The 17,898-nt window shown below is 44.1% G+C and overlaps 1 protein-coding gene across 1 annotated transcript; it reads left to right on the forward strand.

Moving 5' to 3' along the window:
• On the forward strand, positions 1–2,481 carry mcee (methylmalonyl-CoA epimerase). The gene has a single exon (XM_033042332.1). The coding sequence runs from the start codon at positions 35–37 to the stop codon at positions 506–508; it is 474 nt and encodes a 157-aa protein (XP_032898223.1). The 5' UTR covers positions 1–34; the 3' UTR covers positions 509–2,481.
• The last annotated feature ends 15,417 nt before the right edge of the window (positions 2,482–17,898 follow it).

Raw genomic sequence — 17,898 nt, forward strand, 5'->3', positions numbered from 1 at the left:
TTGATTGATTGTGGTCACGTGGGTTCCATCAAAGATGGCGGCCCCCATGGTGAAGATTGCCATGGCAGCCCGGGCCTACAGTTCGGGGGTCCACAGCGCCCTCTGGAAGTTGGGGACCCTCAACCACGTCGCGATCGCCGTGCCAGAGATGGAGGTGGCCCGTTCCTTCTACCGGGATGTGCTGGGCGGCCGGGTGAGCGAGGCGGTGCCGCTGCCCGAGCACGGCGTCAGCACGGCCTTCGTGGAGCTGGGCAACACCAAGCTGGAACTGCTGGAGCCGCTGGGCGACCGCAGCCCGATCCTCGGCTTCCTGCGCAGGAACAGCCAGGGCGGCGTCCACCACATCTGCATCGAGGTGGACCACCTGGCCGACGCCGTGGAGCAGCTGCGGGTCCGCCGGGTGCGCACCCTCAGCCCCGAGCCCCAGATCGGAGCCCACGGCAAACCCGTCATCTTCCTCCATCCCAAGGACTGCGGCGGCGTCCTGGTGGAGTTGGAGGAGGCGTGAGTCTCGGCCATAACCTCATCATCTCCCTCCCTGAAGGCAGCGGCACCTGAACACACATACTGACCGACACCGGTGGCTCTAAGTCCCTCCACGGATGCTGCCTGCTGAAGGTTTCCACCACTGCTTCAACTTCACACTCTTCTCACCTACAACCCCCAGCCCGGTCAATCCAGATATGCAGGAAGGAACTGCAGATGCTGGTTTACACCAAAAATAGACACAAACATACGGGAGAGAAGGAATGAGGCTTCACCTCAGGCGTCTGAGCTTCATCCAAGTCTGCTGGAGAACTGGCAACACAGATATGCTGGGACCAACTCATCTGTCTGGGCAGCATCTGTGAGAAGACTAGTTTCACTCGAAATCATTAACGCTCTCTTTCCACAGATGCTACCTGCCTGACCTGTTGAGTACTTCCAGCCATTTCTGCTTTAACTTCACAGTAACCCATTATCCAACTGCCCCCTCTCCCCAATTTCAGATCACCGGCATCTGCAGTCTTTATTTTTCTACTGGCATGAAGCAGATGAAATATTTTGTGTTCTGTGGTTAATTTAATTTGAAAGTTGATGTGGTTCAAGTTGGACTCAATCCTCACAGGACAGTTCCTCACCAAGAATGGTCATATGACCAGAAGATTTTGTCTCCATTGATCACAAGGAGAGATGAGTAAAGATTCCAATAATTTATTGAAAGTAAACAAAAATGTTGGAGAAACTCAGACCGAAGAAGGGCCTTGACCCAAAACATCACCTTTGCTCCATAGATGCTGCCTCACCCACTGAGTTTCTCCAGCATTTTTATCTACCTTTGATTTTTGCAGCTCTTTAAACTATAATTTATTGATATAATTTAGCCATGGGTTTAGACATAGATTTATATGTCTACAACATTTTTGGTCATAACCACCTTCAAGATCAATATGAATAAAGGTTGGGAGTACTATTTGTGGACAACTTGTTTCTCTTCTGTTAAATATACTGGACAAATTCAAATATTAAATTAACATGAGCGTTGTTCAAAATGTTGGCAGTTCTAAATAGCCTTTAAACAAAATTAAGTCAACTCCTTCAAGAAGTCATTTGTTTCGGTTAGAATACTGAGGGAACACTCCAAGATGTGAGCAAAATGGTGGCATTGTGAAATGTGGGGGAAATACAACCGGAAAAACACTTGCCTCCTAGGAAAACAAAAATGTGCATGGAGCATTAATGTTTTTTTTAAATCTGATATTACTTCTCCATTCACATTCTTTTTCAAAATTCTCCTACCTCCAACTGACATACTTAACCAAGACCAACAGGAAAATTGCATACAATAGTTATTTCTTAAGATGGATGCTTCCCTGACAAATTGTTGATGCTTAAGAACAAAACATGAACAAATATTAAGGGGTTGCAGGCCCAGATTACTGATCAGTGCTTCTCAATCTGAAAATGGGCTCACCTAGTACTAATTAATAGTGGTCTTGAGCTTATGCAGCAAGGTTCAATTGTCAGAAAATTACACCTTGCGAGGCAATTTAGTTTATTCTTTCACTGGTTTTTTTTATATAGCCCCACAAAGGCATCCATTTCAAGAATCTTTTCAACTCCCTACTAGCTACTATCAAATCTTCCACCACTCTTTCAAAGTGATTTTAAAACCTCTTTACTTCCTGTGAAGCAGAAGGCTGTGGAGGCCAAGTCAATGAACATTTTTAAGGCAGCGACAGATAGATTCTTGATTAGTACAGGTGTCAAGGGCTATGGGGAGAAGACAGGAGAATGGGGTAGAATGGAAAGATAGACCAACCATGGTTGAATGATGGAGTCGATTTGATGGGCCGAATGATCTAATTCTGTTCCTATCACTAATGAACTCGGGAACTATTTAATTATTTTGCCAGTTATCTTAAATTCCTCTTGTAAGTTCCCCCGTTTATTAATCTTTCAATTATAAACACCAGTATTAAATACCTCTTATCAACAATGCTCTAAAGAGAGTAAGTGGTACTTTTTTAGTCTCTCCATGTCATTATTGGCTCCTTTCCTTGGTCCCATTCTATCATGTAAAAGTATTGTAATATTATTTTAGCCATAGACAGAAAGAAATTTGATCTATTTCACAATGTTATGCATTTAAATTGTGCCAAGTTGGCTGGGTCCACACTTACTCTTGGATTGAAGCACTTACACAGGATGGAGCCTTGAATTAGGAGCAGGAGTTAGAACTTTAGCTTATGTAACCCCCTCCCAAAACTCCCACACAAGGACTGAATCCAGCTGAAATCAACAAACTCTGAAAAGAGTAGCATCAAATCTACATCTATGCATGAAGATAGTCTTTCCATTTGCATCAACTTTTGTGACTTGCCAAAGCTCTTTACAGCCGATAAAGTATTTCCAACACATGACTGTGCAGTAATACAGGGACCACCACAAGGTGTGACAGACTGTTTACACGGGTCTGTTTAAATATGAGTGACCATGCCTTGACTGATGGAATGTGCCAGTTTACTTTCAGCCAGGATCTGTGGTCACAGGTATCCGTACCCTGTGTTCCGTGATCATTGCAGCCATCTTGTCATCAATTGCTGCATCAGCAACTCAGCGGTAAGTTCCGTGCATTGATCATCAGCATTCTACATTTTCACCCTAACAGCATCTGTGGTATTGAAGCCAAGTCCCTCATTCCATGCCAAGTTGTACAGTGCTCAACACACAGGCACAGCCAGCGAAACATTCCGGGTGAATGTTGCAACGACCCTATTGGTCTGTCCAGGGAGTAGAGCACATGAACAGGTCCACTATGCCCGTGATGAAAATGATGCTGTTAAACTAATAGCTGCCTGCATGTAATTCATATCCATCCATTTCCTGCACATTTGTGTGTCTGTCTAAAAGCCCCTTAAATGCCACTGTCATATATGTTTCCATCACCACCCCTGGCAGCGCATTCCTGGCACCAACCATTCCCTATGTAAAAAAACCTGCCCTGCACATCTTTAAACTACCCGCCAGACTTTAAAAAAAAACACCATCTGGACTTTGACATTCCAATCCTGGGAAACACGTTCCAATTGTCTACCTATGTTTTTCACAATTTTATATACTTCTATCATAGTTTCTGTGCTGTGCTACACAGCACAGAAACAGGCTCATTGGTCCACCTTTTCCATGCCAATCATGTTGGCACATTGGGCTAGGCTCATTTACCTGTATTTCACCCAGAGCCCTGTAAACTTTTCCTATCCATTTATCTGTCCAAATATATTTTAAAAGTCATAATTCCATAGCTTCATCAGGTAGATCATTCATACAGACTCCACTCCACAAGTTGCCACTGAAGTCCCTCTTAAATCTCTCCTCTCTCACCTTAACCCCATGCCCTCTAGTTTTAGAATCCACTACCCTAGGAATAAGACTGAGCATTCACTTTATCCATGACCCTTATGACCTTGTAAAACCCACTAAAGTAACACCTTTGCCTCATTTGCCCCAAGGAAAAAAGTCGCAGCTTATCCAGCCTCTCCCTGTAACCAAATCCCACATATCCTGATAACATTTTGGTGAATCTCTTCTGCATCATTTCTAACTTAATGACATCCTTCTCATATCTTGAGAACCAGAACTACATACAGTTCTCAAAGTGTGATTTCCCCAACAACTTGTGCAACTATATCATAATGTCCCAACTTTTGACCTCAATACCCTTCGAAATGAAGGCAAATGTGCCAAATGCCTTCTTGTGGACCAGTCCTATCCTTCTCCATAACTACTTAAAAACTAATAGAATTATAGTTACTGGTCACAAAGGGCTGACACTTATGGCACCTAAACTACCTAATTTCCTTGTAATAGAAAAAATCACGTGGTTAAAGTGCACATTGTCAGATTTTAATAAAGGCCATTTTTATACATTTGGTTTCACCATGTAGAAATTACAGCTGTGTTTATACATCCTCTCCTCCAAGACCACCTCCTATGAATCCAACTCCACCCCCAGAACGGAGCCAGCTTTCCTGATGGGTTCATATCTCACTGACCTCCTCTCCCCCTACCAACCCTCACGGTCCCTCAGATCCACATCAGCCGGTCTCCTCTCCATCCACAAGTCCAACCTCCGCAGTTTTGGGGACAGAGCCTTCTCCAGGGCAGCTCCCAGGCTCTGGAACTCCCTCCCCCAACTGATCCGCAATTCCGTGTCCCTCACCATCTTCCAGTCCCGCCTCAAGACCCATCTCTTCACCTCTGCCTATCCTTAGCCCCACGTCCCCCTCCCTTTTCATCTGTGCATTAATTGCCTCATATTGTGTTTTGAATTGAATTCTGTCTTTACTTTGTGTACTAGTCATGTCTCTACTATTTATTTCATTCCCCTTACATGTTTTTCCTCTACCTGCTAAATTTTTGTAAGGTGTCCTTGCGACTCTTGAAAGACGCCCATAAATAAAATGTATTATTATTATTATTATTTGTTGATCCCGCTGAGTTACTCCAACATTTTATGTCTATCTTCGGTGTAAACCAGCATTTGTAATTCCTTCCTCACAATTAAATTCATACTTGCTGCACCCTTGCAAGCACATTAACGCAACAACACACAAAGTCAATATACAGTAAACATTAATGCAATAAAATATTAATTCTCCTTGGTAGATAGACATAAGTATGTAGTGCAACCTATAAAAGGTCTTGTTATACGAGAATTTTGCACAAACAGTCTGTGACCCATAGAACTGCGGCTATAGCACTATGTTTACCGGCCGTGGTCGCGCTGTGGCCGGTAGCGCTATATTTAGATCCCATAGCGCTGCCGCCAACAGCACTTTGTTTAAATTCCCACGCACTTAGCCGGCAGCGCCATGTGTATTACCTTTACGCGCAAAGTCTGTAGCCCTGTGTATTATCATTATGCGCCAAATCTGTGACCCTGTGTATTATCATTACGCGCTAAATCAGTAGCGATGTGTATTACCATTACGCGGCAAGTCTGTAGTCCTGTGTATTACCTTTACGGGCCAAATCTGTAGCACTGTTTGTATTGCTTTACACGCCAGTCTGGGCTGATAGGGTTTTGTTTCCGGGGGGGGGGGGGGGGGGGGGGCTTGCTCGGATGCAGTCTCCTGCTATTGAGTGCAGTTTGAATTTGGGAACAACGCTATTGGCCCGGACTTACTGGCGGCTATTTCAACATCTGATTTCTGCCTGTATAAAGGCAGGAGCAAGCAAGGCATGTTCATTTTTGACAAGGGGTTCACCGATGGGCTGGGTTGTGAAGAGAGAGGGAGAAATAAAGAACCTTGAACCTGTTCCCTTGTAGCATTTGGCGTAGTCGGCAGGATGTGATGAATAGAATAGAAAAATGTTTAGTAAAAAGAAATCAAACGGTCCAGAGGAGTACCGCATTCCGGGGTGGACTGACAATACCGAGGGATTTGAGGCTCCAGCTAATCTCCTGGCAGCTCGCAGGACACCGGTCGACTGGTCAGACAAGACCGATCCCCAACATGTTACATTGGGTTAACATCTTGTATTGGTGCTGCGGAATAGTGCATTTAAAAAAAAAAGGGAGCGTCAACGGTTCCTAGCCACCATAATTAGGGAGCAACATGAGGCCATGGCGAAGAAAGACCAAAGAATAATTAAATTAGAGCAAAATTCAGAGCAATTGAATCAACGTTGCTTAACCATGGCTGACTCTGTTCGCTGGGCACAAACTCGAGCCCAGGAAATGGAGGACAAAAACTTTGATATAGCAATGTTACAAAATGTTGAGATTTAAAAAATCAAGTCTTTAATTTATCCCATCAGATAAAGCATAAAAATAAGTTTAATTTGACACCTAATTCACTTTCATATCTTCAGTATTATAAAAGTTATGGCCATTTTCATACTCGGAAATTGGCGTCTTGTTCCCTATTGCTTTTTCATTGACTTAACACAAAAGCTGTGATCGAGAACATTTAAAAGCCGATAACTTTCTTAAAATTTAAGAGAGCTGAAAGAAATTTTCAGTTATTTTAGATTGAAGCATTCTGAAACAAATATGAAACAATCTTACTTAGATGACTTGAAATTATAGCATATAATTAGTTACCTAATTGTAGCTAATTACAAAATTCAATTACTAGATCTAAACATCTATCCATTTCTTAAGAATAGATTAACATTTTTAAATAGCCTAAGTGTCCAAATAACATTCACACAAGAATTCAGAATATAACATAATTTTTAAATCTCATTGTCATGGGTTTATAGGCCAAATGGAAGGAAATTAATGTTTAATACCTGTAAATTAATGGCCATTTAAATCAGCTTGCGAGTGGGATTTTCTGGAACGGGACCATTTGGAACGTTGAGGTTGCGGTGAATTTAGTCCCCCATATCGGCAGCAAATACACTGTCGGTTCTTCGGGGGGGGAAATCACCGTTTCGCAACTTAAAATGTGAATTAAATGCATCTTAAGAAACACCTTTATACATAAAAATAAACTACTTTCTTTTACCTGGTCCTCCATAAAATCCGTCCCAGTTGTCGGCATTGACGGTTTCAGAAGCTGATTTTAAAATCATTCCAGCCATTAACTTGTCGGGTGAATTTTTTTTTTAAACACACAGAACGGCCGTAGGAACGATTCTTTAGCAACATCTTGCACTCCAACAAATATAATTCAGGACCAGGTCGGGAAAAAACCCCGTTTAAACCCCGCCACCCCCTCAAACGCGCCAAAATCGCACACACGGCCAGTGGCAGAATTGCAGCGCAGCTGAAGGTAAGTTTTGTAACATACCTAGTTGATATGGCCCTAGATTTCACCCTGGCTGAGAAAAGGGGGTACTTGTGCTTTGATCGGGTGGGAGTGCTGTACTTATATTCCTGATGATTCAGAGAACATCACCAACCGCCCTGACCACATCCAAGAAGCCGTGGAGAAGAATCGAAGGGTGGGAGAACAGTACCACGACTACAACTCTCCGAGAGGATGGTAACAAGGTAACGCCTGCAGGCTGGATGTAACGAGGTGAAGCCTGCAGGCCGGATGTAACGAGGTGAAGCCTGCGGGCCGGATGTAACGAGGTGAAGCCTGCGGGCCATATGTGATGGTAACCAGACTGTTCGAGGGGTGGAATGTTATACAAGCATTTTGTCCGAACAGTCTGTGATTCATTGCGCTGCGGCCATAGCACTATGTTTAAAGGCCATCGTGCTGTGGCCGGTAGTACTATATTTAGAACCCATAGCGCTGTAGCCGACAGCGCTTTGTTTAAATTCCCATGTACGAAGCCGGCAGCACCATGCGCATTACATTTACGCGCCAAATCTGTAATGCTGTGTATTACCTTTAGAAGCCAAGTCTAATGCTGTGTGTTTTGTTTTACACGCCAGTCTACGACTGATAGCACTTTGTTTCCGAAGGGGGGAGGGGTGTGCTCGGATGGATGCAGTCCCCTGCCATTGGGTGCGGTTTGAATTTGGGAGCAGCGCTATTGGCCCGGACTTACCAGCGGTTATTTCAGCTGCTGATTTCTGCCTGTATAAACGCAGGCACTAGTAAGCCATCGTGCTGTTTTTGACGGGAGGGGTTCACCGACGGAGAGGCGGCGGCGCTGCTGCTGCTGCTGCTGCTGCTGCTGCACGAGTGTGCCTTTTTTCTGTTCTACTAGTAAGATTCTTGAACCTGTTCCCTTGTAGAGACAGGATTGTGATTGGGGATGTACAATACATTATAAGAACAGTTCTTAGGGTGGTGTGGGCCTTTGCTGATATTAAATGCCTGGAGGCAGCTCTTCCTGTAGATCCCAACGATGAAGGTAGGGTGATCGGTACCTGTGATATACCAATAACATGCACCACTTTCTGTTGCTCCTTCGTTCTTGGGTATTTGAGTTACTGAACCAGGCTGTGCTGCAAGCTGTCACCATGCTCTCCCCCATATAACTGTAAATTCAACGATGTATTCAGTGACATGCCAAAACTCCTCAAACCTCCGAGGTAGTAGAGGCTTTGATGAGCTTTCCTTGTGAGCAAGGTGACGTGCCTTAATGACTATCGACCAGTGGCACTAACGTCTGTGGTGATGAAGTGCTTTGATAGGTTGATTATGGCACATATCAACTCATACCTCGACAAAACCTGGACATACTGCAGTTCATTTACCGCCACAACAGATCAACGGTGGATGCGATCTCACTGGCTCTCCACTCCGCACTGGACCACTTGGACAACAAAAAGGCTGTTATTCATTGACTACAGCTCAGCGTTTAATACCATCCCCTCCAAGCTGGTTACCAAGCCCTCAGACCTAGGTCTCTGCGCATCCCTCTTCAATTGGATCCTCGACTTCCTCATCCACAGACCACAGTCTGTCCCTATTGGTGGAAATGTGTCATCCTCGATAACAATCAGCACGGGAGCACCTCAAGGCTGCGTGCTCAGTCCCCTGCTGTACTCATTCTATATTCATGACTGCGTAGTGTGTGAACTCTACCGGACATAGTGTGAACTCCATCATCAAGTTCGCCGACTACACCACTGTTGTGGGACGTATCACCGATGGTGACGAGTCAAAGTATAGAAGTGAGATCGACCGATTGACCAAATGGTGCCAGCACAACAACCTGGCTCTCAACACCAGCAAAACCAAGGAACTGATTGTGGACTTTGGAAGGGGTAAGATAGGGACCCATAATCCCGTTTATATCAACGGTACGATGGTGGAAAGGGTCAAGAACTTCAAATTCCTGGGCGTGCATATTTCTGAAGATCTTTCCTGGTCCCAGCACACTGATGCAATTATAAAGAAAGCACAACAGTGCCTCTACTTCCTGAGAAGTTTACGGAGAGTCGGTACGTCAAGGAGGACTCTCTTGAACTTCTACAGGTGCATAGTAGAGAGCCTACTGACTGGTTGCATCGTGGCTTGGTTCGGTAACTTGAACGTCCAAGAGTGGAAAAGACTGCAGAAAGTTGTGACCACTGCCCAGTCCATCATCGGCTCTGACCTCCCCACCATTGAAGGGATCTATCGCAGTCGCTGCCTCAAAAAAGGCTGCCAACATCATCAAAGACCTACACCATCCTGGCCACACATTCGTCTCTCTGTTGCCATCAAGAGCCTGAAATCTGGTACATCCAGGCAGGGCCAGCCTTAGGAGGTGCGGGGCCCAATTGGAAACATTTTGGTGAGCCCCAGGTTCCCAGCCAAGGTCTCTAGAATCATAGAAATATAAATAAAGTCTATTATAGACTTTATATCTCTATGGTGAAATGGAAAGTAATCAAAATGTGTGCTTAAAAAGTGCATGCGAGTTAATGGACCAAACTACATAAGCTACATTTTAACATAAAATTGTATACATGTAAGCCTACAAGTGAGAAACAAAATGTGTAGATCACATCTGAAAAGTACATAGTTACAATACCACCTCTTTTAGTGACTGAAATGAGAAAAAATAAATTTAATTAACTAAATCCTTGAAAACCCAATAACTATTGGCGAAAAACCAGTCGAGACATAACATTTTGGGCTTCTACGTACGCGCGTGCGTGCGTGTGTGTGTGTAGGAGAGAAGGGAGTTAGAGAAAGAAGGGAGGGGGGAAGGCGAGAAAGAAGGGAGGGGGGGAAGGCGAGAAAGAAGGGAGGGAGGGAAAGAGAAAGGGGAGGGAGGGAACGGAGGGAGAGAGGGAAGGAAGGGAGAGGGCGGGCAGCGGGAGTGGACGGCTGTGAGCTGAGGCCGAGGTTTGTAAACGTTGCTCCAACCCCCAGCCATCCCTGTATTGTTCACCCTGTCTCCCCAGGGAGAGAGAGGTGGAGCCGGAGCTGTGTGCGTGAAGCACGGCGACTGGAGGGGCAGGAGCGCTGCCCCGGGACCATGATGGAACGACCCAACTCCCCCTTCTCCATTCTCCCTCACACCCCCCTCCACTCCTTTCTTCCCCCTCCACCCTCTCTCCACCCCTCTACCCGTGGTAGATCTACCCAAGCCGAGAGTAGATTACTCTGGCGCGGCGGGGCCCAAGTGGGAGCAATTGGTCCAATTGGCTTAAAGCCGGCTCTGCATCCAGGTTCAGGAACAGCTACTTCCCCTCAGCCATCAGGCTATTAAACACAACATCATACAAACTCTGAACTATAACAGCCTTTTGCACTTAATCTGTTTATTTATGTGTATATATATGGTCTATGGTATATAGACACACTGATCTGTTCTGTATTATGCCTACAATATTCTGTTGTACTGCAGCATGCAAGAATTTCATTGTCCTATCTGGGACACACGGCAATAAACTGTCTTGACTTGACTGTACTTGTGATTGCATCAAAATGCTGGGCCGAGGATAGAACTTCAGAGGCTTCAGTGCAACGTGCCCCACCCATGGCATCCACACCAATCCAGACTCTGGTGGAAGGTTGTGGCCCTGTCACTTGGAGCTGCCTCTGACCCATGCAGCTTGTGGGACTCAACTGTTACATAATTTATGTTCAAGCTTGAATTATGCACCTGTTACCTGCTGTTCTAGCAGCACTCTCTGCAACGTTGCATTGACCACTACAACCAAACTTGAAAGAGCATAAAAATCCAATGATGACCTTGGCCTCACTCAATGTGTTAATGTGTCTCCTGAGGATCCTTGGTGACCCAACCAGCAGTCTCCTTTGTGAATTGGAATTATGTCCTGCACACCTCTGTCCGCAGCTGAAGGTTAAGCTGATGCAGGTAGGTGTAGTCTGGTGAATAAGCAATCCTCTGAAAAACTAAATGTTTTTCTCTGTCTGCTGTACTGAGAAAAGGCCGGTGAAAATAGTTTTTATGTTAGATCTGACCAAATACCATCAGGCTGCTAATTTGTTTTAAGGCCAGCCACTCAGCACAGTTTCCAAAAGCACAGTAGTGTGCTTCCAAATATGATGGAAAGACTGGAGGAAAGACAAGGTGTTGAGAGCTCTCTTAGACCTGCATGAAGGAGGCATTTAAGCACCCCTGAGCAATTACAAACACCTGTAAATCTATGTGTCCCAAACATTATGATGCCCTGAAATGGGAGGACTATGTATAAACACAGCTGTAATTTCTACATGGTGAAACCAAAATGTATAAAAATATCCTTTAATAAAATCTGACAATGTGCACTATAAACACGTGTGATTTTTTTCTATTACAAATTTCAAATTGTGGAGTACAGAGGCAAATAAATAAATGATGGGTCTTTGTCCCAAACATAATGGAGGGCACTGTAAGTTCATAAGTGATCGGAGCAGAATTAGGCCATTTGACCCATCAAATCTACTTTGCCAGTCAATCATGGCTGATCTATCTTTCCCTCTTAACCTCATTCTCCTGTCTTCTCCCCGTAACCCCCAACACCCGTATTAATCAAGAATCTATCTATCTTTGCCTTAAAAATGTCCATTGACGACTTTCACAGCCAATGAATTCCACAGATTCATCACCCTCTGACTAAATAAATTCCGTCTCATCTCTTAATGGAATGTACTTTTATTCGGAGGCATAACCTCTGGTCTCCCACTAGTGGAAACATCCTCTCCACATCCACTCTATCCAGGCCTTTCATTATTCAGTAAGTTTCATTTGGTATCTTGATGAATACAGGTGCATAGTAGAGAACATATTGACTGGTTGTATCGTGGCCTGGTTCGGCAACTCGAATGCCCAGGAACAATATTGATTACAAGTGATGGACACTGTCCAGTCCATCATGGGTATTGACCTCCCCTCCAGCCAAGGTTTATTATGTTATCTATGAGTAGTGAGTTTACAGACCTGTTATGCTGCTGCAAGTAAGGATTTTGTTGTTCTGTTTTCAGTGCATATAGCAATTAAACACTCTTGGCTCCAGAGCAAATTAGCAGCCCAATGGTATTTGGTTAGCTTGAACTTTATGCCAATTTTTGCAGGCCTGTTACCGGCTCTCCATGCTAGTTTTTTCAGAGCCTTCTTTATCAGTACTGAACCACACAGGCTGTTCCGTCTAAGCACAGTGATCAAGCTCTCAAACTAGTGTGTTAGATTGCATAAAGCCCACGTAGGTGACTGGAAGATGGTGATTTGCATACAAGTAGGTACATTAATGCAGATGAACCAATAGAAAATACAATCAATTAATTATTTTAAAAGTACCATTGGCACAAAACATATTACAACACAGTTAATGAAGTTGTAAATATTCTAAATCAAATGGTGGAACATGCAGAAATGGGCCGCACTAATGGATAGTGGCCAACTGGGGGCGCTAGTTATCCAGCTTTTGTTTTCCATCTCCAGAAACCTTCCAAGGTACTTCATGGAGAGACTGTAGTTGTAAGCTTTAAGGGCCTGGCCCACTTAGGCGGCCTTTTAGGTGACTACAGGAGACTATGCGGTCGCCACATGATCACCACATGTTCGCGGGTGGTTGCCGGGGAGTCGCCTTCATGGTCGCGAGTAGTTCCCGCATTCTCGGAACTAATCGCGGTTTCATTCTGGTCACCGCTAGTTTTTCAACATGTTGAAAAATTTGCGGCGACCAGAATGAAGCCGCCATGGAGAGTAGCGAGAATTCTCGTGCCGTAGGTGCAGTGTTAGTGGGTCGCCAGGAAGTCGTATGTTCTTGTAGGTTGTAGCCAGTGCTGACCGGTGAATTTCATTGGCTTAATGGGGGGAAAAAAGGTAAACAGTAGTTTTCAGAACCTAGGTAATGTTAATATCCGCCGAGCTTCACAGCCGTGTATCTCTGGCTTCTTAAAAGTTGTCTCCACTCCTTCTCCCCCCCTCCCCTCTTTTAAAGGACTTGTGTGACCCTTCCCGTACACTGTGCTTTCACTGTCTTAATTACAGCGCCAACCTTCCTGTTCATCGAGGTGTGCGTCTGTATCACATTGGCTTTGCACCGTGTGAATTTCACTCAGTCAGCGCTCCCCCCGCTTGCCCTGTCCCCGCCTGCATAACGGGCTGGTGAAGGAAGCGATGCGTGTGCGTGCGTCAATGTGTTCCACTCTGACAGCCGCCGTTCCAGTCGCTGTTTTTTCAGCGACCGAAAACGAATTGAGTCATCGGCAATCGCCTGAAAAAATCGCCCAAGTGGGACAGACCCATTAATCACATTCTAGTGTTGCGATTTTCTTCCAAGACGTACAAGCTAGTGATTCATTTATGAAGTAATTTACGTGCTGACCAAAGTAATAGCAATAACTGTCAAACAAACTAGCACAATCTGGACATTTCCTCTCTCCTCATCTCTGAGTAGAGTCCAGAACCATCGGAGTCTGTTCTGACTCACTGATTTCTTCCTTCCTCATTTCTCCACGGCTGCAGGGCCAGAGGGGTGAGCCAATGTGTTCAGACTCCATTGTTTACATTCCTCCGGGGATGATTATAATATAATGCAAAATCTGTCAATCAAGGCATTACAAGCTGCAAAGGAATTCATCATATACTTCTGTATCACAAAAATGGTACAAACTATAAAGTGCCAAGCTTTGCTGCAGCTGTTTGAACTCTTAACAATCTTTACAAAACTTGTGTAAGTCTTAGCTTAGTTTAGTTTGGAGATACAGCGTTGACACAGGCCTTTCGGCCCACCGAGTCCGCGCCGACCAGCGATCCCCGCACCTGAACATTATCCTACACACTAGGGACAATTTTACAATTATAATTATACCAAGCCAAACCAGTACGTCTTTGAAGTGTGGGTGGAAACCGGAGATCCCGGAGAAAACCGATGCAAGGCAGCAACTCTACTGCTGTGTTACCATGCCGCCCTTGAGCAATTTAAAGGAATTTAGGCCTTATCACAGAGCTGGGCTCACAGTACAAATGTGTCACAGTTCCGCACTGGTAATCTCTCCAAAAGGCCTGAAGAAAGTTAATGCTCACCAGGATTTTCGGGAATGTTGCTTGAGATTAGTTACAAGGTTCACTGTCAACCTTTTGGGAGTAATCGGCCCATATATTGAGCAAGGAAAAGAATGCTATAATATTTTACTTGCAGAAGTACAAAATTCACTTTATAAAACTCTTGCCCTTTCACACTGACAAATGAAGCTATTTATTTTTAAAGTTGTAGATGAGTTTTGCAATTAATCAAACTTTGTTTCTAGAATATCATATCAAACTAACACGTTTTTCTCTACCCGAGAGAAACAAACTGCATGTTAATGATTAGAAATCTAGTCATGCAGAGTGGCAGCTTTTCTCAAGACGCTATCTTTTTTTTGTTGTCAACACAAAGTCAGATTTGCAAACGTCAAAGACATGCAACAGTAAGTTCATGCTGATAAGCAAACAAAAAGCATTTGCTGAAAATCTGGTACATAAACCAGAAAGTGCTGGAAATACCCAACAAGTCAAGCAGGATCTATACAAAGAGAAACAAAAGTAATGCCCTAGATTGACACAAAATGCTGGAATAACTCAGCGGGTCTATCTTCAGTGTATAACCTGCATCTACAGTACCTTCCTACACGGATCGTCGACTGCTCTGTTATGTTGTCTTGACGTCCATGATTAAAATAAAGAATGGAGATGGCACTTTGTGTCGTAGTTCACTTTTAATAGTTCCGACTATAAATGAGTTCTACAAGGTTTTCATTATGCACCTGCACCAGCTCTTTAGATCACACGACTTCATTACATCCGTCACAACAGTTTCAAGCATAATACAACATCTCCCCCTATAAAAAAAAATTTGTTTACCACATAGTCTACAGAGATGTCATCTCTTATGAACCAGTATAGTCTTATTCAGCTGGACCGGTTTGATTTTCTCAGGTCATCCTTGTATCACCTGTTGAGTGAATAGCTGCAACTCCTCATGTCTGCTGGCCTCATTTCCAATCTGGCTCAGCTTCAGTCATCTCATGTACAACGTGATGGATTTTGAGATTAAGATCTGACTTGTGCTTCTCGTACGGTGATAAACGAGATAAGTGTAGCGAGGTAGACGATGGTTGGTCTTCGGTGCAAGATGTTTTTCAAACTTATCTAAGAGAACTTTTTACTTCTCACCCTCTTCCTCTTGCTCAAATGTCCAGCTGTAGTACAACTCCCTTCTCTCCTGTCCAGAGAAGCAGGTAGCGAGCTTTCTCGCTCTCACCAGCATTCTTTAACACACTGTTGAACATCCGACCACATTTTTATCTGAAGCTTAATTCCTAATCTAGTAGTGGCGCTGGAATGTGCATGTTTATTGCATCACATCAGTTGCAATGCATACACAGCGTTGCTGTTCCAATTGTACATGACAAGTAAATAAGGAGCGGCACGGTGGCGCAGCGGTAGTGTTGCTGCCTCACAGCACTGAAGACTCGAGTTTGGTCCTGACTACAGGTGCTGTCTGTATGAGTGTACATTCTCTCCGTGATCCTGCCTGATTGTCTAACAGTAACAGGTGTAACAGGTTTAGGTGTTGACTCAACTGTTGGCTTGTTTGGCTATGTTTTAGTACCCTGACTTTGACCAGAGGTATCTGTTTCTTTGTCTGTACTAACTGAACTTTGTGTTTTAATCACAGTGGTCTCTTCCAACTCACTTTCAGATAAAAACTCAGGGATTAGGACTTCATGCTCAGTTTTTGGTTCATCTTTGGCTGGAATCATTTGATCAACATGAACACTTTTGATCCTATCTCCAACTTCAACTAAGTATCTTTTTGCTCCACACACTTCCACTATTTTCCCAACATCCCATTTGTCTCGACTGGACTTGTAGGGAGGACTGAGAACACAAACTTGCTCATCTGGCTTGAAGTACCTCTTCTTTTTGTGGGAGTCAAAATGGCATTTGTGACTTAACTGTTTTTGCTCAACTCTCAAGGCCAAATTGGGTTGAAGGTTCTGCAGGTAAACGATGGCATGCAAAAATGGATCTCAACTCATCTATGGTACACTCAGTAGTAGTGCTTGACCCCACATGCTTTACCTCAATCCATTTGGAATGACTATCTACTAGTACCAGAAAGTAATCATTACTCTTTTGACAAAAATCTACATGAACTCTCTGAAAAGGTCTAATTGGCCATGACCTGGGTTGCAGTGGTGTTTTTGGTGGTTTACTCCAGCAATTTTGGCAGACGCTACATTTGCTCACCAGTGACTCGATATCACTGTCAATGCCAGGCCAATACACAAAACTGCTGGCAATTGACTTCATGCTTACTATGCCAGGATGTTCGGCATGAAGTTCATTCATAATTTTGTTTCTCAAAGACTCTGGTACCACAGAGGAAGAGGACAGAACTTTTTAGTGCCTTTCCTCAGTGGAAAATGTTGATTCTGCTGTGGGGGGGGGGGGCGTTCATGTTAAATTCTCTAGTGTTGTGTCATTTTTATTTTTTTATTTTTTATGGATGCATGGAAACTTAATTTCTTCTATGTAAAGCACTTTGGTTTCAACGCGAGTTGATTTAAACGTGCTATATAAATAAAAATTACTTACTACTCTGTAACCCCACTTAATGCATCCCTGCTCACATAATTCATGGGGTCGATTATGGAAAGGCTTCAGCTCTGAGTTCAGAACTGAGTTCAATCCACTATCGATTTCAGTCCAACCGTTCAATGTCTGTTCATAAACCCACTTCAGCACAGTGTATTTCTCTGCTTCTGCTGCAATTTCTGTTGCAGTTACTAGAAAGTCTTCATCTACAACTTGCAGTGTGTAGATTGAGTTCTCACTTCCCACGTCAGAGTTCTCATGGGGCAACCGGGACACATCTGCAACTGTGTTACACTTGCAGCTTCTGTATTCAACCTTGTAGTCATACTGGAACAGCAAAATTTGCCCAGTGCTGCATCCTTGACTTGGGACCCAGTATCACTAGTAGTGGCTTGTGATCAGTCACTAGGGTGAATGGTCTGCCGAGAAGAAACTGATAGAATTTCTTGATTCCGAACATGATGCCGAGTGCTTCCTTTTCTACCTGTGCATAATTGCGTTCACTCGGTGATAGAGTGCGGGATGCAAAAGCAATAGGCTTTTCCTGTCCATCATTCATTACGTGGGAGATCACTGCACCTACACCATAACTTGAAGCATCACAGGCAAGTTTCATCTCGCGTGTCGTATCATAGTGAACAAGGAGTTTGTCACTTGTCAAGCTTTCCTTGCAGATGTCATATGCACGTTGCTGTTCCTTTCCCCACGTCCATTTCACATATTTTTGGAGCAGATGTAGTGGCTTGAGCACTGTTGCTAAATCTGGAAGGAATCGTGCATAGAACTGCACCATCCCAAGGAATGATCATAGCTCTGAAACATTGTTGGGTTTTGGAGCTATTCACTATTGCTTCCACTTTCGCCTTCACAGGGCGAAGTCCATTGGCATCTACTTTGAGTCCAAGGTAGACCACCTCTGACTGTGCAAATGCATATTTACTTTGTCGCAGTTTGACATTGTGGCAGTTCAGT

This window comes from Amblyraja radiata, chromosome 24 (genome assembly GCF_010909765.2).
Source record: "Amblyraja radiata isolate CabotCenter1 chromosome 24, sAmbRad1.1.pri, whole genome shotgun sequence".
Classification (NCBI taxonomy): domain Eukaryota; kingdom Metazoa; phylum Chordata; class Chondrichthyes; order Rajiformes; family Rajidae; genus Amblyraja; species Amblyraja radiata.

Bases quoted from the DNA above. Each gene is read 5' to 3' on its own strand.
- mcee (XM_033042332.1), top strand. From the start codon at position 35: ATGGCGGCCCCCATGGTGAAGATTGCCATGGCAGCCCGGGCCTACAGT.